At 33.5% G+C, this 25,630-nt stretch overlaps 4 protein-coding genes and 1 long non-coding RNA gene across 5 annotated transcripts; 2 read left to right on the top strand and 3 right to left on the bottom strand.

The window, feature by feature from the left end:
• Positions 1 to 3,719: 3,719 nt before the first annotated feature.
• LOC108209428 (histone H2B.3) lies at positions 3,720 to 4,382 on the top strand. The gene has a single exon (XM_017380329.2). The coding sequence runs from the start codon at positions 3,808 to 3,810 to the stop codon at positions 4,234 to 4,236; it is 429 nt and encodes a 142-aa protein (XP_017235818.1). The 5' UTR covers positions 3,720 to 3,807; the 3' UTR covers positions 4,237 to 4,382.
• Positions 4,383 to 8,960: 4,578 nt separating this feature from the next.
• LOC108209430 (histone H4) lies at positions 8,961 to 9,428 on the bottom strand. The gene has a single exon (XM_017380331.2). It carries the CDS (start codon positions 9,366 to 9,368, stop codon positions 9,057 to 9,059), a length of 312 nt encoding a protein of 103 aa, XP_017235820.1. The 5' UTR covers positions 9,369 to 9,428; the 3' UTR covers positions 8,961 to 9,056.
• A 1,997-nt stretch (positions 9,429 to 11,425) lies between these two features.
• Positions 11,426 to 15,374, top strand: LOC108209426 (uncharacterized). The gene is made up of 9 exons (XM_017380326.2): positions 11,426 to 11,602; positions 11,702 to 12,511; positions 12,608 to 12,685; positions 13,243 to 13,561; positions 13,651 to 13,853; positions 14,177 to 14,253; positions 14,545 to 14,646; positions 14,895 to 15,081; positions 15,178 to 15,374. The coding sequence occupies exons 1-9, from the start codon at positions 11,438 to 11,440 to the stop codon at positions 15,265 to 15,267; spliced, it is 2,031 nt and encodes a 676-aa protein (XP_017235815.2). The 5' UTR covers positions 11,426 to 11,437; the 3' UTR covers positions 15,268 to 15,374.
• Positions 15,375 to 17,333: 1,959 nt separating this feature from the next.
• Positions 17,334 to 17,843, bottom strand: LOC108209429 (histone H4). The gene has a single exon (XM_017380330.2). It carries the CDS (start codon positions 17,778 to 17,780, stop codon positions 17,469 to 17,471), a length of 312 nt encoding a protein of 103 aa, XP_017235819.1. The 5' UTR covers positions 17,781 to 17,843; the 3' UTR covers positions 17,334 to 17,468.
• Positions 17,844 to 20,245: 2,402 nt separating this feature from the next.
• Positions 20,246 to 21,542, bottom strand: LOC135150194 (uncharacterized). The gene is made up of 2 exons (XR_010288476.1): positions 20,615 to 21,542; positions 20,246 to 20,486 (listed from the first exon to the last, which is right to left on the bottom strand). It is a non-coding gene; the product is annotated as an uncharacterized LOC135150194 (long non-coding RNA).
• Between the last annotated feature and the right edge of the window lie 4,088 nt (positions 21,543 to 25,630).

Genomic DNA, 25,630 nt, shown 5'->3' on the forward strand with positions numbered 1-25,630 from the left:
GGCCGGCGTCATCGATCCTCTGGGCATGCTGTTATTTGCTGATTTGTAATCATCATCGTGAAACCCGAAACACAAAGAAACAGAGAATATGGAGTAAGCTGCACGACTAGGAGGAACCAGTTTCTTCCCTTTTGCGTGTTTTCGGATGTAGCCATTATTCATAGCATAGAGCTAGGGTTTACAAGTTGAGGTAATTTGAAAAGTAAATAGATGTGATTTTGAAAAAATGAGATCATTGCCCGAGAAAATTTTTGTCACAAATATACGTCTTGAAAAAGTAAAGTTATCTCAAAACAAAATGTCAGCGCTAAGTATTTATATTTGAAAATAACAACATTTTGTAATCATGCACAGTCCACTTAAACACTTCGAAACTAAAATCGTGATGTATTGAGAGAATTATTGAGCGTACTCCCTCCGTCCCTTTTTACATGTCCCTGTTTGACTTTTGATCAGTCAAATTGATTATATTTTGATTGAAATTTTACGTATATCATATAATTCAAAAAATAATAAAAATTATATCATTAGAATGTATATTTAGTGTATTTTAATATGCAACTTTCAGATTTCGAAAATAAAAAAGAGATAATTTATAATGTTTAATCAAAATTTAGTCAATTTGAATGGTCAAAAGTTAAATTGAGACATGTAAAAGGGACGGAGGGAGTATTTGTGATTAGTGATTTATTGTCTTAAAAGTCAATTTAGAGCATCTCCAACCATAGAGTACCCTTAGCTAAAATGTGAGTTGGTATACCATAATTAAAAATTATAGCCAACATCGTCAAAAAAGTACACTCCAACCACGCCCACCTGTTGTCTATAATTTTAGCCAACCTCCTATGGATGGCTAAATTTGTCGAACCTCTACAGGTCTGTAAGAAAATCTGTAGCAAGATTGCACATCATTTATTACCATATTGAACTGATATATTCTATTTTAACAATTTGAAATATTAATAACATACTACTTTTAAATTATAGCCAACCAAGATAGCCAATACCATTGAAGCAAAATGTGTTACAGGTTCAGCAAATTTTACATAAAGTCTTGCAGGTCCAATTTAGCCAACGATTATAGCCAAACGCCGTTGGAGATGCTCTTACGAGTTGGATTGCTGAGCGTATATACTAAGGTAAATTTAATTAGGAGAAGTATTTTGATTTTTTTTTAATTGAATCAGTGGGTGACTTAATTAATTTGGTCAAGTCGTTTACCGACAGAGTTTTGACCATGAATATCGAGATTTTTTTCCCCTAATGAATGGATTTGGTATTAGCTTAATTTGTTTGGATTTAATGCGTGACTTAGTTGAAGATTTAACGACTTAGCTTGTTTTCTGATAGGGTTTTGAATTTCTATACATATCTTTTTTTTTTTTGAAACTAAATTTCTATACATATCTTAATGTTTTTAGTTTTGAACTTATTTAATTTTTGTAGTTTTGAATTTATTTTGTTTCTTTTGATTAACACTTGACTGATTTTTGTGCTTGACTACTTCTTGTGTTAAAACTTAGTGAATGTTTCTTACTTTTTTTTTTTTTTTATGACAGAAGTGAATGTTTCTTACTTAATTGATTTGTTAGCCCGTATTTTAAAATTTATTATGTAGTCAGTTAGTCACTAGGTAGGGATTTTTCAAAAATTCGATTTCGTTTGACCCCAAAAAATTCTGTTCAAACTGGTTATAACTGAATGCACAATCCTAGTTATACCTGCAATGCATTGTTACAAACATGCAAAGATTACAACAAACATATGGGAGAACATAAGACAAAAATTTAACATGCTAAGACGAATAAAAATGAACTTTAATTTTAGATTGTTGCAGCAACATTTGTACTTTATAAAATGTTTAAATTAAAAAATAAACGAAGTCTACCGACACAAATAATATTTTTAAAAATGGGTCAAGATTGGACCTTATTCAAACTATGAGACCCTTTGGGTAAATTTAAAAAAGTGCTTCTTGCTTAATGTAAAGAAGTGAAATAGAAATGAGAAGTAAATTAAGATTTATAAGTGATTAAACAGTGATGAAAAAGTAGAAATTCCAAAACAAAGACAGCATTCTCAGTTTTTTTAAATGCTTATGACTTTTAATATAAGCGGATCAAGAAACTTAGAAATTAGTTTTTTATCAACAAAAAAATCATAAGCGACGTTAGCCAAACACGCACCGAGTCCGACCGCCCCTTAATCGAAGCACGTTCTGTGTATACCATACTCGTCGAACCCAATTTTTTCATTTTCATTTGCGTAAAGAGTTTGTCTTTATAAATTTAAATTTAAAATCAATACTTATGAACAAATCTTTTCCAATTGTTCAAAGTGAAAAGTTTAAATATTATAAATCATTTTCTAAATTATTACACAAATATATATTTTCTAATTTGAAACTAGAAGTTATTTTGTAAATCCATAATTTTTTTTCCATGAGGGCACAAGTGGTCTTGGCTTGAAAAAGTAACCCACTTTCGTTTCTAACCCTCACCTTTTCAATTCTTATTTTGAAACCAGCGAAACAAACTATACTCAGAAATTTACTGAAAAATAAATTATACTCCCTCTGTCCCTCTCATTTCTTTACAGTTACTATTTTAGGATGTCCCTCTCATTTTTTTACGTTACTATAAATAGTAAGTTTTTCCCATCATTACACCCATTATCTTCCTCTACTATCTCATATTTAACAATAAAAACTACTATTACAACCACTACTTTCCTCCACTATCTCAAATCTACTACTCCCTCCATCCCCCTCAATTGTTTACATTGGAGGGGGACACGGAAACCAAGACAATGTATGAAAAATGAGTAAAGTTAGATGAAAAGTGGGTAAAGTGGTGGGACCTATCAATATTTAATACTCCCTCCGTCCCTTTTTATCTGTCCATTTTGGAAAAAAAAACACATACCAAGGAATAATTGATTGTATGAACTTTTTCATTAAATACCTCTAATTAATATCTTGAAAATGGTGGAATACCCCTACTTTATGTCTTGAAAACATGAATTCAACCAAGTTTTAAATAAGTCAAGTCTTGAAAATTGAAATTATGGAGATATATTTGAAAAACTATCATTAAATTGGTTTTGAAAGTATAAATGGACAGATAAATAGGGACAAATTTTTACTTCCAAAATGGACAGATAAATAGGGACGGAGGGAGTAATAGATTTGAGATAGTGGAGGAAAGTAGTGGGTGTAATAGTAGTTTTTATTATTAAATATGAGATAGTGGGGGAAGATAGTGGGTGTAATGATGAGAAAAACTTACTATTTATGGTAATGTAAAGAAATGAGAAGGACATCCCAAAATAGTAACTGTAAACAAATGAGAGGAACAGAGGGAGTATTAAATATTGGTAGGTCCCACCACTTTACCCACTTTTAATCTAACTTTACTATTTTTGAGATATTGTCTTGGTCTCCGTGCCCCCCTCCAATGTAAACAATTGAGGGGGACGGAGGGAGTACCCGAATGAGAGAAAAAACTGAATTTGCACTTGAAAGGGCGGTAATCCAAAATTTGAAGGTTCCCTCCTTTCTCATCTCGGCCAGAAAACAAAATCACATCTTGACCGTGAATATTTCATCCGCTGTGTAATCAGTTAATCCAACGATTATAACACACGCCAAGTCATCAATCCCCGTGAAACATAACCATCCAATAAGACTCCTTCACATGTCCCTATATATACACATCTCAATCTCTTCTCAACAATCACACACACAAACAAATCTCTCTCTAATCCTCTCTCTAGTTCCCCCTAATTCTCAAACACTAGATTTGTTCAATGGCTCCCAAAGCAGCAGAGAAGAAGCCGGCCGAGAAGAAGCCCGCCGCCGAGAAAGCCCCGGCCGAGAAGAAGCCCAAGGCCGGCAAGAAGCTCCCCAAGGAAGCCGGCGCAGCCGCTACTGACAAGAAGAAGAAGAGAAGCAAGAAGAGCGTTGAGACCTACAAGATCTACATCTTCAAGGTGCTCAAGCAGGTTCACCCGGACATTGGTATCTCCAGCAAGGCCATGGGGATCATGAACAGCTTCATCAACGATATCTTCGAGAAGCTCGCCCAGGAGTCTTCCAAGCTGGCCAGGTACAACAAGAAGCCAACCATCACTTCTCGCGAGATTCAGACTGCTGTGAGGCTTGTTCTCCCTGGTGAATTGGCCAAGCACGCTGTTTCGGAAGGCACCAAGGCGGTCACCAAATTTACCAGCTCTTAAATTTGCGTTTGTTGAATGTCTAGATTGTGTTCTGAAAGTGTTTGATTAAATGTCTAGGAGATAGACTTAGGTCTTTGTTATCTGTTTCTGAAGTTGTGTAACTATCATGGTTCTGGATTAATGATATATATGATTTGAAGCTTGGATATGTTTTCTTATCTCTTTCTGTTAATTCTATTTTATGACCTATATCTGAGCACAGGAATGATGAATTGATATGGTTTCATAGTGTTTTCTGCAGTTATACTTATTGTTGTTTGACATAAGAATCACTTTAGAATAGGATATGCTTGTCTTGTCCCTATATTTAAATCCTGAGTGACATTGTATTGTTAACTGATTATTTTCTAAAGGTTTATGAATCAATTTAGTTTCTGTTGTTGGTTTGAATAGTTTGCCTCCTAACATTAGTAATGCCTATTTGAATTTGAAGTGATCATTATCTTGTATGGCAGTTCAGTATATAGCTTGATTTAATGGGTAATTGACTTGATTGTTTGAAATATTTTTTGTAGTTTCCGTATTAATTTAGAAGCCTACATTGATAATTAGAATTATTTGTAGTCGGGATTACAATATTTGCTTTAACAGAGGTGGTCTCAACACTTTGTCTGCCAAATATTCTTGTGGGTGATTACATTGTGGTTAATATTTTCCCAGGTTTACTAATTATTTTTGAAGTACAGGTTGGGGATAGATTGAATTTTGTCCTCTACAAGGTGCTTAAATTAAAATATTAACTGTGGCCTGAAGGTGGCTGGTCCTTTAAGAGCATCTTTAGGTGTTCTGTTGCACTTGATTGCTGTTGTTAAATCTTGTGTATTGAAGGAGGAAAAAAAGCCACTCCTATCACTTATGTGGTGGTATACTTATCCTTTTTGACATTTGAATCACTTGAAATATGTGGTATTCCATGTTTTACCTTTTTCTGCATCTTAACTTTTGCCTTGTTAAGATCTGGCCGTTGTTTCTCGATGTATCTAGTCTTGTATTTTTAAGAAAGAAAAATACACGCTTATGGAAATTGTGGTACCGATGTTTAGGCAAGAAAGAATATAGGATGAGGAACATTAAGGCCCACATCTAATCTATTGTGGAATGTGTATTTGTAGTCTTTCTTGTTATCATAAGTGAAATTTTCAGATGTTTAAGGTTCTTACTCAGAGATTACCCTCTACGCGTGGTCTCTCATTTGTACACTGATAGACAATGCAACATACATTATGGAGTTATAACTCTGTATTGACTGCATATTGCACTTGTATATCGTGTTTATTTTAAGTGGTATAATGCTGAAGTAACTTATTTTATCTTCTCAACTTCAATTCCCTGATAAATCTGTGTCAGGTTCCATATATTAGAAGAATTACACCGTATAAATGAAGCCAACTTCTGATGATTGTTGTCTCTTAGGGAAGTTGCTGTCCACAACTTAATAGAGATTTAAAGTGCAAAATAGCAAACACATAATGGGATAAGCTTTGCTTCTGAAATCTACGTAATACTTCTGCTTCTGTATTGCATGTACATATGCATGTGTCTTTAGTTCTCTGCTGCAAAGTTACAAAAGGAAGAATTTCATTGTCCTAATGCGTAGTTTGCATAAGAAAATGATCCAGATCTATAAAGGATTAAGTCTACGGAGCTGCCATTGTGTCATTCATCTTCAACATAAGCGAGCGGACCAAGCAATTTGGTAAATATTCTCTTCCTACTATGTTTATTTTTTCTTTTCAAAAATTTTAATAACATTGCATAGCTAGAATTAACTTTTTTCAATCTCTCTCAACTTGCTTTAAGTCTCATGTTATATCTGGAATCATGTTGCCTTCACCTATTCATCTGTTAATTGAAAATAGTGAAGAAAATTGAAGTCCTTACATGTGTGAGTTTGCCATATCATAGGCGATAGCTGAAGGAAGGCCAGTTAGCTAGTTCAGCATATTGCTTATTATTTCAAAAAACTATATTTATATTCACAGTTTCACATTCATATAAGTTTTTGCTAGTGTACTTGGAAATATCTAGTCATTTAAGCTATATTAGTTGAACTAATACTGTCTCACTTATTCTATTTGCATTTTGTTTGGATAATCTTGACCCGTCTTTATTTGCCAGTTTCCAAAGGAGGTATTTCTAGACACCCAGATTCTCATTTTGTTGACAGTAGTTTTCACGTAGTCACTGGCTAGCTTGATACTCCGGACTGGTGTGCACTATTATTTCCATGAGTCTGGAAAATGACAAAGGAATCAAATTATCATGTTTTTTTTACTTAAATACTTCATCTAGTGATCTTATGTTAAAGTATAGCAACCTCTGAGTCCTTGATCTATAGCCTATCAGTTTACTAATGTACTAAAGAGGTTCTGCATAATTAGAAATCTTTATATCACTGGTATATGTTGAACTCAGTTGAAGCGTGAAATGGGTATTGGTGAACAACATGACACACTGTAAACTTTAATTGATAAAATTGTCCAATAATATCAGTTGGAAAAAGGTCTGGTGATTTATTTTGAAATTGGAAAGTATGTTATGTAAATTGTTGGATCGAGATGGATGAATAAATACTCATTCGACCAAGTCTGGCATGACCACGCTTCTCATAAATGATTAATAGGAGTTACTTGGCAGTAAGCACAATGCAGCAGAGAGCAACTAAAAAAATAGTGAAACAAGCTTTACCTTGTTCTTACGCCTCATTGATCCTCTGCTTTTGTGTTTGGGGAAATATATGTCTACGAATCTGTGCTTGAGCTAAAATTATCCAGACGAAGTTTTAAGCGCAAAGATCTGATAGTTGGGGAATGGGGTCGTACACCTTATTTTATATTAGGTAACCTTTGAGAGATAATACAAAAAGATCAAAGTTTTGGAAATGGATTCGTATGCTGTGACCTGTAAATTGAAGGAGCCTCCAGCATTTTACTAGCTCCCTATTTCCACTTATCAGTCGTTGGATTAAGCAATTTGTTGTGTGCATATATATCCTGTTGTATTTGAAATTATCATTTCAAAGAAAAGCCTCAAGGTTTCTTTTTTATTTTTAATTTCATTTTTTAAAGAATTTGGCTTGACATTTATGAATAAGAGTTTTTTGGTTGCACCTAGGAAGGTGATACTTTTGTATAGTGGAGATGGTGAGCGGTGCCTCTTCAGTTCTGAAGTTTTCAGTATCGACTCCTAAATTGTAAGTGAATTTTCTTTTGTTACATAAACTATGTCGAAAATTATGGGTTTTTGGTCGTTTATTGATTTATGATGTAGCTGTTCTGTTCAGTTATATAGTTAATATAAATTTTAGTGTTGGCTTATACTCCCTCCATCCCATTTTAAGTGTCCACTTTGCAAATTTCACACATCTTAAGAAACAATTAATGTAATGTTTTTATCATTATCTTCCCACACCTATTCACCTTGGTTTTTATAAACATTAATTACATATAACATTACTCCTAGTGTGTATTTGACCTTTCTTCATATTAGAAGTAGTTGGTTGTATTTAATACTATATTGAAACTAGTAAAAAATTGCATGGGTTAAAGAGTATGATACATATTTTGGGAATTTTTTTTTTTACAAAGTGGATACTTAAAATGGGATGGAGGGAGTATTAATTTTTATTTACCGAGTTGTTCTCTTTACTGATTTACTAAACTCTTGTTACTTTTCTTGGCCAGATTTTGCATTAATGGTTTAGAGGTTAATTGAGTCATAATGCCAACAATTGGCAACACTAGTTTCTATGAAATGGATGTTATACCATTAATTGTGTCTAATTAATTTTTGATCAAATCATAGATTTAAAGCAAAGCTTAGGAAGACAGCTTATGCTGGCATGATTGGGGCACCCAGGAGCACGAAAGCAATTGCAGCTGCTTCCATCAATCAAGAAGGCAAATTTTCCAAGACCCTGGCTATCGGAGTAAGAGCTTAAGAAGGCCATAGAACTAAGCTAGATGCACATAAGCCTTCGGTAAGCAGGAGGAATGAAGGCTAGACTAACCATTGATTGGGATTCCGCCTTTGACTACAGCAAGGGTATGAATATCTGGTTCTGGGCTAGTGTTCTTACAAAGATTATAATATCATGACAAAAAGAACGCCGTAGCAGCCGTGTAGATAGCTTCACTCTTTGTAAATTTTGGTTTTCTTTTACCCAAAGTTAATTCAACAGATTCCATGAAAATAGCTTGAAACTTTAAAGATATTGAAATTGAACTCAATAAAATAAACAATCCAATTTCTTTGTTTAATTAGGCATATGCCTAATTGTGCTTGATCTTAGAGCCAATTCAGCACTGCTTTAATACGGTTTGTCTAGTGTGTGCCCATGGGCACATGCTAAGCGCGGAAATTTTTGTATTTGGGAGATTTTGATTGGGGTGGTTGGTGTATTTGCAGGGGGGTCCACCATTATCAAGAGAGAAGAACCAATCAAAATGATCTAAGCACAAAATTTTCCGCGCTTAGCATGTGCCCATGGGCACACCATAGAAAAACCGGCTTTAATATTGTACTTGTAAAGAAACTTCAAAATCAAATATCACCATGAAACTTAAAACCAAGTGCCAGTTGTTCTTGTCATATCTACAATACTATGTGTAAGTTCACAAAACTTTGGAGATGAGTTGATTGGTTTCTAAATTCATTTATTAGGAAACTCATGAACCAGAAAACATATATGACTTGTGTTCAGCATTTAGATTAAAAAAAAAGAGTAAAACACAAGAAGAATCATATAGATAGAAATTGATTGATAACAGAGAGATACACAGAGATCTACAATCACAGCTAACAAAAGCTAATCCATCTAATTAACCCCCGAATCCGTAAAGAGTCCTGCCCTGCCTCTTGAGAGCATAAACCACATCCATAGCAGTCACCGTCTTCCTCCTAGCGTGCTCGGTGTAAGTCACCGCATCACGAATCACATTCTCCAAGAAGATCTTGAGCACACCGCGAGTCTCTTCGTAAATGAGACCTGAAATCCTCTTGACACCGCCTCTTCTGGCAAGACGTCGAATAGCAGGCTTGGTGATGCCCTGGATGTTGTCTCTAAGCACTTTCCGGTGCCTCTTGGCTCCGCCTTTGCCTAGTCCCTTTCCTCCCTTACCGCGCCCAGACATGTTTTCAGAAGAACTTGTTAAATTAAGATTTTAATTGTTTGGTTTGGTTGAGTATTTGTTTGTGAGGCTTGGTATTTATAGATTGATTTGGGGGTTTAAAAATTTGAAGCTGAGGCGGGGTGTGTTTGTTGTCGTTGGATTGAGGATATGATAGGACGGCTGAGGTTTGTGATCCGGGTGAACTATACAAATGAATCTGATTGGCTGAGCTGAGTGTGCAAGGATCGTAATAATTAATTTGTTTTTCTCGTAAAGTATTATTATTATCTATAACAGCAATATCAAAAGATACGATAACAAATTCGCGAACCATCTAGAAGTTAGTGAGAAAAAAGTTGTGCCCTATCATCAATAAGATTGGAACAAAAAATCGACGATGATACTCTATAAAAGACAGACCGAACAGAATAGGTAATTCATATTTTTTTTTCACCCATCTATAACATATTACACCTACCAACTCCTCATCCCAATAAGAGAAAATCTTTGTAAAGCCAATACTAGCAAAAAATTAATCGATTGTGTTGATCAGAAATTACATCGATTTATTCGTCAAAGTGCGGCTACATAAAAATATCAAACCAAAGTAGTAGTAAATTGGAAAGTACTTGGGAAACAACATTTACTGCTGGATAATTGGCTCACATCATGAAATCTCGAAAAGACCGGAGCTTAAAGACGAGGTAATATCAATTTTTCCCTTTTCCTAGTTAGTTTTTATCCTATTATATGATGCAATATCATCATATCTAATATTGCAAATTTTCATATCTAAAGACAAGGATTTAAAAAAGAAAACTATGACAAAATTAAGTAAGAAACATTTATGCAAGAAATCATTGTATACCTAAATTTGTTTCCTATTTTTATTTTTATTTCTATGCGTATTAACAAGTTTTGGATATTCAGTCTAATTCCAATCCATGATTATATGGATCATGTAGAAACTAATTTTTAAAAATGATTTGAATTAATAAAAAATGGAGCTTATTGCGATGTGATACAGCTATATAAGTGTGTGTATTATATTACTCATCAATAATTTAAATTTAGAAGTTTCTACTTATTAATTTAATCGGCTCATTGGATATTCGATCCGATCTGATCAAGATTAAGTAAAATTAAATTAGTTAAAGTTAGAAATTTTTTATCGGTTTCTAATTTTTTTGAGAGCGGAGCATGATTTTTCTTCTTCTTTTTTGTCTGTCAAAAGACAGTGGAGTATGTTTTATTTGGAAAAGTAACTGTATATTCTTATTTTTATATTCAAACTACGAAAGATTTTGATATATAACGGTCGGATATGTATTTTTCTAAAATTGCGGTTTATAAAATGCCACATTAAAAATAAAAATCACATTGGATAGTTAATTATATACACTATTATTATGCTCATTGCTCATATTCATATTCAAATATGATACTATTTGAAAAGTAGGAACTGTGCTATTAACTACACTTCTTCTGCATGGAACTAATTGTATGTCTAATTCTGCATATTACTTGTGAATCTTTACATAAGCAGGAAGGGAGCAGGGAGGACATTGGCGTTTCAGAATTGGGCACTCACTACAAACTTCAGAAATTTGAAGAAGAAGAATCTTGGCGGTGTCATCTTTGGCTGCACAAATACTACGTTTAAAGAATCTCTTGTTAAACAACTCTTTGGTCAGTTATTTCAAATGATTAACATTATTCACTTCTTGCTGCTAGTTGCATATTTGTAATATTAAGCGGTTTACAATTTCGTTTTATACTATTGAAGGTGCTATTTGGTATTGATGTTGCAAACAACAACTGCAAATTGTTGAAAAGCAAGTGAAAAATTGTTTGATAAATCTAAAAGTAAAAATAATTTTTCGGTTAAAAGTTGCTTTTGAAAAAAGCATGTCTACCCAAACTTTTTTAACAAGTAGTTTTTCAGTTTTTAAAGAAACTGTTGTAGATTTCAATATCAAACATTATTAAAAACATTTTTTTTTACAGCAATCCATAACGGTTACTTTTTTTTTACCAGCAGTCCATAACGGTTACTTTTTCAACTTGTTACAGGCATGCCTGCTTCACACATGTCATATGTGAGTAACATTGACCCTGGTTTGCCATTATTTCTATTTAACTACAACGAAAGAAAACTCCACGGAATTTTTGAATCGGCTAGCTCTGGGAAGATGAATATTGATCCATATATGTGGACTGCAGATGGTTCGGGAAGAACAATGTATCCGGCTCAGGTAATTGTAATTAAATTTCTAGTGAATGGTTATGCTGATAGATTGTGGAAATAGTATAATTGGTTTCTGGTAATTACCTTTGTTTTTTTGTACATGAAGGTTCAAATTTGTCTCCGGCTGCAGTGCCAAGCGTTGCATGAAGATCAATTCAAACCAATAATCAACGACAATTACTTCACTGAGAGCCGTTTCTGGTTTGAGCTGGACCATGAACAAACAGACAAATTGATGTCTTTGATGTCATCTTTAGCTTTTTCTCCGAGCACCTCCTTGCCACAGAATGCAGCCAGATGTAAAAATGTGCGTAAAGAAATACCCTTAGCTCACAAAGGAGTGGAAAATGAAGGAAATGATGCTAATTCAGATGTTGACTTTTATCTGTTAGAAGAATTAAACCGAGATATGCCATCTGCTAGTTTAGAGGTTGTTCCAGGTTATAGCGACAATGGCCAGTCATCAGGACTTGGCCTTGAAAAAAGAACCGTGCCTGAGGATGAGAAGGATTATATTTTAATGAAACTAAAAGAAATATCCCTTGCCCGTCAGCATTCTGAGTCTTTGCTGAAGAAAAGTGTTGAAGATACTAATATTATAAATGAAGCGAGCTTGGATATGCCATCTGCTAATTCAGATGTTGTTCCAGGTTATAGCGGCAATGGCCAGTCATCAGGACTTCGCCTTGAAAAAAGAACTGTGCCTGAGGACGAGAGGGATTATGTATTAATGAAACTAAAAGAAATATCCTTTGCATGCCATCATTCTGATTCATTGCTGAAGAAAAGTGTTGAAAATACTAATATTGTAAATGATGTGAGCATGGAGCAGAGCAGCATTCCTGAAGGACAAGAGGTATCAAGAGAGAAAGTTGAACCTGATACCTCGTATGACTATTTTGATGTCATAAGTCAGGTATCTGATGTTATTATTGTCTAGTATCTGCTATCTTATATCCATTGTTGTATCCTGTCTATGGACATCTATTAATTCTTTGGTGTTCATTTGCAGTTGACGAAACAGCTAGAAGAGCAAGAGTCTTTTGAAGACGAAAAACTCTGGGGGACTGAATATGAAGAGCAGAATTTGGTACGATATATCATGTCTTTGATCATGATGTTGTATTTATATAAGATATTTTGACCCTTCTTATAGTATTTTGATGAGTTCTCTTGGCATTTCACTTTCTTTATTATCAACATAAAAAAAATAGCTAAATTTTAACCTTCTCTTCTTTCTCTATCCACCTAATTACCACCTCCACTTCGACCATCCTTCTCCTTATGTCCATGAATATGTCCTCGAGTCATGAAGGTTAAAGCTATTCAGTCATATATATCACCTCTCAGGACAGCAAATACATCTATCCGAGGAGTATCTAGATGACTTCCTTGCAGATTCAAACTTATATAAACTTCTCTAATATAATCTCAAAAAATAGTCAATAATTAAAGATCAGCAGAATAATTATAGCCCTAAATCAGTGTCAAAAAGTAAGATCAACTAACATTATGCAGCCGAGAGAGTAACAACTTATATGTGGTCTTTAAGTTTTCTGGCTATGTAATCAAAGACACTGCCTATGACATTTGCTGTTTTATTGCTTATGTTACCTTGGTCTCTCATAGCATCGTGTGATATATCAGGTTGAGGAAGAAATAGAACTGCTTGAACAACAGTATATAGAAGAGGAATGCAGACCTAATCCGTGCATAGAACCTGTTAAAGAAGGGCTGATTGAGTTCTCTACCGAGCCTGATCTTAATATTGAAGAGTCGATGTTACTTGTGGGTGGATACAATGGGAAAGCATACTTAACTTCATTGGATGCTTATTTACCATCAAAAAATAAGATGAAGTCTCTGACGCCAATGAGTATTGCTCGTTCTTCTGCCTCAGTTGCTCAGATATGTGGGGAGCTTTATGTGTTTGGTGGTCGCATAGACTCTGAATGGTACAACACAGGTGCTTGTCTATACTGTGGCTCCTTTCTTCTATGTTTTTTAATTTAAACCTCGTTTGTCACTTACATTTATTGCTTCATGCCTCTTAAGTTGAATCGTATAATCCAACTGACAACAAATGGATTCTTCGCCCCTCTCTGAGTGGACAACCAAGGGGAAGCTTAGCTGGTGCCAGATTAGAAAACAAGATTTTTGCTATTGGTGGGGAGAATGGGTCTGAGTTCTTCTCCGGGGTTGAAATGCTAGACTTAGATCTTGGACGCTGGATTATGACACAATCTATGCTTGAAAAGGTACTGCACTATTCTCTGGGATAATTTGATTTCAAAAATGGTACATGTTTAAGGACAATTCTAAGGTTGGTATATCACGTTTGATTATTTGTATCACATATTTCCATCAACACGAGTAACCAGGAAAACTGAATAAAATCATGCTAAATTTGTTCATGGCATTACCCTTGAATTAGTTCATTTTAACGCCTGTCGCAGCTGACCCCCAAATGCCTGGACCTTCAGCTTTTAGTCTTTTACTGCTCATCACTGTATGCCTGGTATCAATTTAATGTGTTATATAAGAATTAACATTCAGTCTGCTTATGACTTTATCATTCCAGCGATTTACTCATGCTGCAGCGGAGCTTAATGGGGCTATCTATGTTGTTGGTGGATGTGATGGAAAGCACTGCTTAAAGTAAGATAAGAAGTGGAATTATCTTTCTATCATTAAATTATAGATTTGTATCTGTGCGTGGAGCACCCTTCTTGAAACATTAATACCAGTGAAGGTTTCTACACAAACATGGAATTCCTAATCCTTGTTACCTTGTCTTAGGGCTGGTTTTAATAAAATCTCTTGTACAATAGCCTGTGATATATTGAAATTAGAATTCTTCACATAGAAATGCAATTTTATTTGGTCTCAGATGTTGGATCTGTAGTGATATTTTATTCTATTGCCTCGTGAAAATCCTTTGCGATACAGGTCCGCTGAGAGATTTGACCCCAGGGAACATTCATGGACCAGAATCCAGAGCATGACTACAAAGCGGAGTTGCCCTGCTTTAACTGTTATGAATGAAAAATTGTAAGTTGATATCTCCGATTCACCTGTTTATTTGAGAGTTTTTTTCCCCTAAATTATGTACCACCAGCTAGTAGGTGCTCTCAACTCATATGCAACATCCTGTTAAAACTTTTGTGATCTATAAGATATATCTTGAATAAATCCTGTCAAAAGGCTATTTTAATAGATGAAAAGAGTTATGTTGAATTTATTGGTCTCCACTAAAAGCTAGCGCAACTTTAATCGCAAGTTATGAAATTTTTATGCAGGTATGTTCTGGGAGGTTTTGACGGAAAGGAAATGGTCCCAAGTGTTGAAATATATGATCCTCGTAATGGATCATGGATGACTGGACCAGCAATGAATATACCCAGGGGATTTTCTGCTGCGGCTGTTGTAAAGGAATCAATGTATGTAATAGGAGGAGTTATAGATGGTGTCACTATGACAGACACGGTAAGATGCATTTCATGTAATTGGTGATTGGTCTATATTCTGAGTTATTTAATCTGGACTTACAGTCACTTGTCTAACATGCATATTGGATGACAGGTCGAACGCTACAGGGAGAATTCAGGATGGGAAGTGATTTATCGGGGATCTATTGCCTGCAGGTGCTTTGCCTCCGCCATTGTTTTGTGAAGTGATCCGGCTCTCTGGTGTGCTTACATTGAGTATCACCGATTATCTTATGGTCTATCTGGGAGTGCTGAGTGCTGTTCAAAACTATCATGGTGTGCTTGTAACAATTAGCTGTTGCAAAAATGTTTAAACAACTTTTTTAAAAAGCTTAGGGACCTGCTTTCTCAAGAGATGGTTTTTAAACGGGTTAATTATCAGTTACGTCACTTGTTTTGTCTCAATATATCAAGTAGATCACTGTTAATTTTTTGATCTCATTTGCATCACTCATTTTAAATTAAATTACATCTTGATAAATTTTTGTGAAGTTAGATCAATACAAACGTTTTTTCTTTTAATTTATATGACATGAGTTTGATTGAGGATGTGGTAATATTGAGTACACCAATTTTAAGCTAGGATTGCTGTTTGGATTGTAGAAGTGTCTATATTTAGGTTTTTATCAGGTGAATAGAGCACAGATTATAAGATAGGGTTGTTCTACGTATGGAAAAGAAGTTCATGCCTAAGAAAAAACTTGATCAGGCCAAGAGTTACACCTACCAATTTGAGAAGGATCAAAGGAATGCCTTTAAGAGACTGAACAAAGCGGGATACATGCTTAATTAAGTTGGAGGCAGTTATTACGTTTAAGATTTTTTTTAGATGAAATTTCCTTCAGAAAACTAAATATTAGTAGATACTTTGAGCTACAATTGTGATGTTTGAAAGATTGGATTTTGAGGAAAGTGAAGGTGGTATCACCAGGCAAGGGGAAATCAAGAACAAGGTTAAACAAATCATTGGTGACGAGAACAGTTATAGATATGAAAGAAATAACTTGCTTTACTGATACTGATATAGTCATATAGATGTAGTTGTTCCTCAATTCAATTTTGCTTAACATAAATGTACTTCCGTTATGACCGATACTTTTAGTCCTCTTTGTTCATAAAACCTGAGGCAACTTTGGCAAGTTCAAATCTTGTATGTACTTTTCTTTTTCTATTTGATAATGTCATCACAAAACTGAGAATGGGATAAAAGGCCATATATCTTAGAGAAAGCCAGTACATATGATATGTATTACAGTATTATGAAATAGTATGAATTTAACATTGAACCACAAAGTCTTGTATGATTATGAGATTTGTTGTACAAGAACTTGTTGTGTTTGAGGGTATCCTCAGATTTTTTATTTTTTTTGTCACAATTACACCCTCATATTAAAACAATTATAATTATTAAATCAGGAATATTTTTGTGAATGCATCCTCAGGTTAAAACAATTACTCATAATCAACATACATCTGCAGCTACGGCTAACAAAATAATCACAGCTCCTAGCTGCATATCTGACCACCACATCCAAATATATCCTAGCTGTTTTCTGATGCCTTGAATGTTGTCTCTCAAGACTTTGCAGTGCCTCCTTGCTCCATCTTTGCCCAACCCCTAGCCTCCTATTCCACGCCCACACACCAACATATTCTTCTTAGAAGAATTTGTTGAGAATTGTTTGATTGATCCTTTGACAGTGTGTAATGGATGTGTTCAACCGACCACAACAGCTTCAGATGAACATTTCCATTGCTTCGCTGAAATCTCATTCAGGAGAATGTCGACTTCATCCTGACAGCAGTTTAAAGGTCTATAACTTTTAAAATTATTACAAAATAGGCTATGTAAATGCTGGAACTTACAAACTTATGGATTAATATCTGATTACCCTCATTTAAACCAAATTCTTTCATACCAATTGTCTTCCCTTATAACTACTTCTATGATTCTATCCCACTTATTAAATAGACAAGGAAAACAGAAAATCATAGTCCATCTTATAATGATAATAATAACAATTACACAACGATCTGTATGTAACCATGACAACTCTTCCAAAAGCATAACTAGATAACACAGAATTCTAAGATACCAACTCAATTTCAAAAATTATGATGCTATCTTTCCAGGTAATAATAACTCTGAATTCAAATATTCTGCCAATATCCACGAGTATTATCTTCCACAAATTAAATTTAATTTATCTGCTGTTGTTGAAATTGGGGTAGTAGTAGTGCCATCAAATATCAACTTATCATTTCATTTGCTCATTTCACTAAACCACGAATTACATAGATAGAATCTAAATTGACAGCAAAATAAAAACCTAGATGAGAAACAGAAACAAGCTCTGAAATCACACCTAACAGCACCTAATCTATCTAACCACCAAATCCATAAAGGGTCCTGCCCTGCCTCTTGAGAGCATAAACAACATCCATTGCAGTGACCGTCTTCCTCCTAGCATGCTCCGTGTAAGTAACCGCATCACGAATCACATTCTCCAAGAAGATCTTGAGCACTCCGCGAGTCTCTTCGTAAATGAGACCTGAAATCCTCTTGACACCGCCTCTTCTGGCAAGTCTTCGAATAGCAGGCTTGGTGATGCCCTGGATGTTGTCTCGAAGCACTTTCCTGTGCCTCTTGGCTCCGCCTTTTCCCAGTCCCTTTCCTCCCTTTCCTCGCCCAGACATTTTTTCACAAGAATTTGTTGAATCTAGATTTTTATTCTTTTGTTTTGGTGGAGTGTTGATTTGTGAGGTTTGGTTTTTATAGATTCAGATTTGGGGGTTTGGGAATTTCAAGCTGAGGCGGGGTGTGTTCGCGGTCGTTGGATTATAGGTTTGATCCTATGGCTGAGTTTTGAGATCCGCGTGACAAGATAAAGAAAGATCTTATTGGGTGATTCAAGTTTCAAGGCTCGTAGATTTAGCTTGTGATTTTTTGAAATTTTTGAACACGAAAATGCAAAAGAGAGAGCGGGTATTAGTTGCCCGGGGTTTTCAATATTTTTGTTTTGGACCCGTAAGAAGCATGGGTGACCTAGAGTAATCGAGTCAAGACGAATAATGCTCGGTTCGAGTTGACGAGCTCGATTAAAAAATTTGAGACTCGAGTTTGACTAAGTCTTCAATTTTAAACTCGAAACTCGGCTCGTGAAAGTAAGATAGGCTCGTGAAAGTAGATAGGCTCGAGTTCAGCTCAAATGATTTCACCGAATATCAACAAAAACTCGAAACATGATCGATTCAGTTCGAGTTCGATTCAATTAAATATATACAAAAGATATAAAAATTATATATTTTATATAATAATATAAAATCTTTTATATAATAATATATAAAATTAATAATAATAATACAGGCTCAATTAGGCTCGCGAGCCTCACGAACCAAGTAATATGAAGCTCAAACTCGGCTTGATAAGCTATTCGAATAGCTCGAGTTCGCCTCGATTATTTTCAAACCGAATTTGAATATTTTACGACCCAAGTTCGAGCAGTTCACAAACTATTTGTTTTTTGACGATCAAATTTCCCTGTTTCTAGTTCGATTAAATCTTTTGCATAAATTGAATTTTAAACTCAAAAACTAATCTAATGTAGCTATATTGGTATGAAATATCTAAACTCAATGTATCCATCTATACTAATATAATATATAAAATTTCTAATATTTAGTATTACACAAAATTTAAAAAAATAAAAAAATTGTTCGGTTTGATCATTCGGTCTGTAACTGGAGGGGTGATTTTGTTTTGAAAATGAATATATATCGTATAATATATATATATATATATATATATATATATATATATATATATATATATATATATATATATATAATCTTATCTACTCTTTTTTGTTGGAATATTGACGAATTTACTCTATTTAAATTAAAGCACATTTACATATTATAATTAAGACACAATCCTTAATTATGTTTATAATTTAATTTATTTAATACGTCTAATTATTATTCCGTCTTATTTTTAATATTTTTTTGTTTGCCTTTTATTCATAAATTTCAATTGCGTTGGTCACATAGTCAAAATCATTATCTCTTAAAAGAAATTAATCATAGTCTAACTATATTATTGAAATTACTTTAAATAATTCATTATTTTGCAAAACTTCAGTAATATATACACACACACATACACTAAACTGTATAGTTGTTAAATAGTGTTAATGATATAAAAAATTATTAAAAAGATAATCATATTCACTTATAAACATGGTTGATAAAACTTTATAACATTACTTTCATTTTTTTCGAAAAAGAGAAATTAATTTAATAGTGAAAAGTTATACGCCATCTAAAAAATTACCGAGTTGAACAAATATTAAACGGATCATATTGCTGATTAATCTAGTCTTTATGGAGACACAATCAAGCGATTTATTGGAATTGATATATGTACATGTATCGGCTTGACCACAATTAGTTTGAGTTATCGATCGTAATTGCAATCTCGTTCAAAATTTCATAACTGAATCAAACTCTTGAAAATCCTACAGATCTAAGATTCTGAACATTAAATCACACCAAAACACACAAGAAACACACCGAATTCTCACAAAGAGGGAATAACATACTACTCAAGGTTGATTTATCCATTAAGCCAATTATGTAATGGCCTATACTCCAAATTTTAGCATGTCGCAAAATTAGTAAATCATATGCTATAATATTTATAATAAGCTATTGACGATGATATTTATATTATAAAATAGTTCAATAAACTCTTTAAAATTTTAGCAAATCATATCTGTAATATAATAAAACAACAAAATTCATATGAAAATGCAAAAAATTATTACAAATTCCAATGTTTAATAGTCAAAAAAATGTCTCAATTTACACTCGGTTTAAGACCCCCGAAATGATTGGACCGTTATTGTAATTCATCTATTACTAATTTATTCTCTATTCTCACAAACTCAAATATTCAATTTTATAAATTTTAATAGTATTCGCCACAATCCGGAATTGATCTGTTTTTTACTTGGACATGGAACACCCACCCCTAACATTAAAGCCCTCTTTGATATTGAGGGTTGTAGACGCATGTAAAGAAATATGAATCGAGCAATTTCTAATCAACAATCCTGAATTATTAACGTTCCATTTGATATTGTTGTATATAATATAACGTATATAAAGACGTCTGTTTATATAAAGTATTAGGCAATACATTAATATCCATATACTTTTGTTGATATGGCATACACAAATTCTGAACTCATGATCATTACTATAAAAATAATATTTGCATTTATCGATCTATGAAATTGTAATTACGTTCCTCGTTATCTTTCTTCATCATTAAATGAGACGATGAGATGACGAGGTGCCAATATCTTCATCTGGATCTGGATCGGCTTTTCCCTTTCCCTTCTATACAAACACAAATATATAAATAAATAAAATGCATACTAATAGTACAAACAAAATCACATTGCCATATATGTTCTTTCCAAACACATAAATATTAATAAAATAAACAAATAAAATAATTAAGTTACCTCCTCACGAATTTCATTTTGCCACCTAAGCACATATTGCCACATATATCTAAAATCCTCTGCTATAACAGGCTTCAGAATGAACCACATTGCCCCTTCACCGCGTGCATTTATAACAATATTCCTATTGACATCAGCTGACATAACTGCATGTATAAGCATACCCGATATTTTAATTTACTAGAGACTACGATAAATATGAAGGAATATATAAAAGTCAACTTAATCAAACACAATTAATACATAAATGCATTTTAAAAAAGTTATAACATTAAATAACAATATATTTGATTTGCCTAGAGTAGTGTCCACATGCATAACAAGTATACATAAATATCCAGTTAATTTATGAAGGTTTCTGTACTTATTTTTTTTTTAGTAACTAAGCTAATATATGGCATATATATTAACTTAATAACGGTAACTCTCAATTGGACCCTTAATAGGTCCACCGTGTGTCATATGTAATTTATAAACGAACTCACGAATAACCGGCAACTTGAATTGCGAGTAAATCTGTCGCATCAACTGAAGCCCATCTATGTCTGGAAGTTTCAGTTCAGCTATTACTAGATGAAAATACTCGGCCTTCAACATGCTTAAAGCCTCAGTAGCATCTTTGGCAGCCGTCGCTAAAATAAATAGCATAGAAATCAGTAAAAAAAATACACGTAATTTATGAAAATATATTTCATAAAATCTTTCTTCATATTAAAAGAGCTTTAACTTTATATCATATGTGTGTGTGTGTGTATTATGCAATAAATACTGAAACAACTGTCCATAAATTGATTAATTGACGATTAACAATATAATACCATAATATTGCCATCCCCTAAGAAAATCACAAATTTCAGTTCGACATTTCTCATCATCGTCCACTACCAAAAATCGATACATTTCTCTTAAATTGTTTGCCTAGATAGAAATTGAGGAATTGACCCTATTGATAATTATGTAACACTACTCATGGATGGTGAGTTCAATCGAACTCAATATATAGGCGTTATTGTCAATAAAATGTAATGGTCATACGATAAGAGTCTATCCATATCCTATTTTTTATAGTATCTGTATCCTATTTTTTATAGTATCCGTGGATAGTTTTTAAATTTGTATAGACCAAAAGTTTATCTAATATGTGCGTGTGCACGTGATCGCACGTGAGTGTTAAGTGCCCAATTCCCCTCCTTAAGTCGAAAGCTCATTTTTTGGTTAAAAAGTTGATCTCGGACGCCGATTATATATTTGTCTTCGCATTCATAATGTAAATTAGGAGAATGTTATGGGATCAGAGAGTCAAATTTCCATCCCATGACGACCTGGGTTCAAATACCATGTTAACTAACAAGTTCTTTTTAAATCTTAAGGTGTTAAGAAAAGGTTTAGCATGATAATATTGTATATTTAACAATACGTATAAAACTATAAATTGCTTATGTATGACATATTAATATAGTTAAGAGATGGATGATAACGTGGTTTTAACATGTTTATAGTGTTAACTTCATATGGAAGAGTGGAGATCATTTCTTTTAACGGGGTGAACAACTTTCATATGTCTATCATGATTGATTATAGCAATATACACATTTTGTCTGAATGATTGGTCTTTATATTTTTTTATTAAAACTTACAAATATTATATCAAATTGACATGGTCTTTTTATGGAGCTAGCAAATAAATTTTCACCCATAATTATTGTTAGTCTCAAGTTGACGTAGAAGGGAGGGGTTGAATACGTCATCATCAAATTCGTTTGATTTATGTCGATTTGCGGAATGTTCATTTCAGTTCGTCCTTAATCGAAATAAATACTCTAACAAGTTCGGGGTAATAATCGTATTGATATTAATCTCGAAGGTGCTATAGATCCAACTATCAAGTTGGCTACAAGACTACGTTACACAAATCACGAACTCGACTAGTCTATCGATCTTTCTTTCTAAACTCACGGAGAGTGTAAGTGAAGTGTGTGCATAAATACGATTGTGTGTAATTGATTTCAAATGAAATTACAATCCCTATTTATAGACTTTCATGCTTATGGTTAGCTGGGATCTATGTCCTCAAGCTATTCAATGTGCATGACTGTATGATCTTCACTTAGCACCAAGTGTAGTTAAGGATTGAAACTTGTTGCCCAATACATTTATTGGATGTTGTTGGTGCCATGTACTTCATTACTTAGCATATTCTTCAGTTTGTACCACTTGGCGCGTACACAAGGGTTATTGTGTAGATTGCGTTAGGTCCTTGCCTTAAATTATGAGAGGGAAAGGATCACCTAGCGCCTCCTACAGTGAGAGCACTATATGGAGCATCAGGTCTGGCTCGTTGAATCTTTAAGCAATATTCCCACCCGGCGCATACACATAGGAATTGTTGTGTAGTGGCGCTAGGTCTTCCCCTAGCCAATAAAACACTCCTTTAAACCAACCTAGCGCCTCCATACATATATATGTACACTAATACACTATTGTGGCGCTAGGTGCCTTACTTAGTCAATTTACTAAGTAAAACACACTTGGCTCCACACAAATATAAATGAGTATACATGTGTGTGGGGGGGGTTCTAAACCAATTCAAATTATTAAAATACAAACTAAATACAAACCAATTTGATTAAGTAGAATGGTAAGGATTTTGGGACCGGAAATGGACCCCACGATGGGCCTAGACGAGGTCTAAATGGGGCCTAGTAGGGTCGGGGCTGGACCTAGTGGAACCATATTGGGGCCAACTTTTGACTCTTAAGGCTGTCTGGAGCCTGTCCAGGGCCTGTGTGGAGCCTTGGCGAGGCCCAGCGGGCCCTGGGTGGATTGAGTGGGGGCGAGGGTGGGTCCTAGGTGGGTGATGACATATAGGGGGTGAGTGATGTCATTTATGTATAGTTTCTCTTAGTTTGTATTTTAGTTTTTATTTTAGTGGTTTGTATTTGAACAATTGCCTGTGTGTGTGTGAGAGTTAAAAAAAACATTGGAGTGGACCACGAATGCTTCAGTTTGCTTGCATGTCTAATCCTGTATCACCTAATCTTCATTCTGTAGCTTCTAGTGTCATACTTATTTACTGTTTCATGTCTTATTTATCATGTTGAGTTATCGCTAAAACATATTATGTTACATTATGCTTACTTTTCAAACACCATAATTAACATTTTTTAAAATGTATCTCAATAATAATAATTTTGATTTTTATGACATAAAAATCTAAATTCACATAAAATTCTCCCTAATATGCATTAATTTAATTAATATATATTAAGTTGAAAGCTATTTCTGACAAGTCGTCTTAAAATTCATCTGATATTCTTCCGTATCAAAATTAATTTATCTCAAAGGTAATAATGCATTAAGATAAACAAATATCGAGATTTGATATTATATTGATAATTGTTGTAAAATTAAACTCATAAGAATCTTGAAAATAACAATTAAGGTTTGATATTTTTAAACAATTCTTACCGCATTATTTTTAAAATTCGCGTATTTGAAGTAATTAATTCCGCGTCTAAAAAATTATTACCTCATAGACCTTGTGAAGTGTTTTAAGCTAATAAAAATCAAGACTTATCATGAAAGACATTTTTTAGGTATTTTATTTTAAAATTTTAGTTAAAGGGTTTAATCGATTTTTCCAAAGAATATTTCTTAAATCACTACTTTTTACAGGAAATTATTTTAAATATTCAAAAAATATTTTACTGCACACAAAATTATTTTATATTTAGTAAATAAATTTCAGACTTTTATTCAAGTCTTAATTTTAGCCAAAATCCCTATAAAATATCATCAAAAGAGATATCACACTCTTTTCGGAAACTTAAAGCTTAAAATTTTGTTTTTATTATAAATAAAATATTTTCACTTGTCAAGATGAATGAAACTTAAGACTAACCATTTAAATATTATTCTATACATGATTTATGTTTTACAATATTCTTAAAACTTTCTTTCATGTGAGATTTTTCGAGTAATTGACCAAATATTCATTATAGGTTTTACCAAGTCAACATTGACCAAGTACCATAGATTACGATACTGTAATATTTATAAATGTTTTATAATTTTAATCTCATTCGTCGAGCATTTATGAAAATCATGTCATATTATAACTGATACGAGTTACATATTTAGTGAATAATAGGTACACAATCTACTGTTGTATTCAAATCCAAAATGCTAATATTTATAACTAGAAAAAATTATTTGTCTCGTTAGGATATTATTGAACTCACATTATACCGCACCTTCCTTATCTTCATCATACAATTACTTCTCATCCTAACTATCCATTCTGCTCGAACTTCTCATTTTATATCTACTCGTCCTCGCCTTTTTCCCCCAGTTGGTCACAAACAAATGAAAACTTTTGTAAATATACAAATAGTCTTTCCACCGACCCTCCCTTTATTTTTCCCCGCTAGTCACAACTCACAAACAAATGAGAACTTTTGCAAATATACATATAGTCTTTCTACAAATACAGGGTGACAATTTTAAAATTAAGAATTATAAATTTTAAAAAGTAGATCTAAGTTAATCCCTCCGTCCCAACAGATTGTATACATTTGGTGTGGACACAGAGACCAAAAAAAAATGTAAAAAAATGAGTAAAGTTAGATGGAAAGTTAGTAAAGTGGCGGGACCCATTTATATTTAATTATAGATGTGTGATAGTGAGGGAAAGTAGTGGGTGTAATAGTGTTTATATTATTATAAAATGAAGATAGTGGAAAAAAGTAGTTGGTATAATAGTGTTTTATATTATTAAAAGTTGCTATTTTAGGAATGTATAGAAATGATTGGACGTCCCAAAGAGGAAATTGTATAGAAATGACTGGGACGGAGGGAGTGCATCGAAATATAACACGAGTAACATATAAGTTGATCATTTAAATTAAAAATGACAAATTTTAAAAAGTAAATCTAAGTTGCAATTTCTAATATGTTTTGAAATTAGTTTAAATTAAGAATCTTCTTAGATTCTCTCACATTTCTTCTGGATAATAT

This window comes from Daucus carota, chromosome 2 (genome assembly GCF_001625215.2).
Source record: "Daucus carota subsp. sativus chromosome 2, DH1 v3.0, whole genome shotgun sequence".
In the NCBI taxonomy this organism is placed as follows: domain Eukaryota; kingdom Viridiplantae; phylum Streptophyta; class Magnoliopsida; order Apiales; family Apiaceae; genus Daucus; species Daucus carota.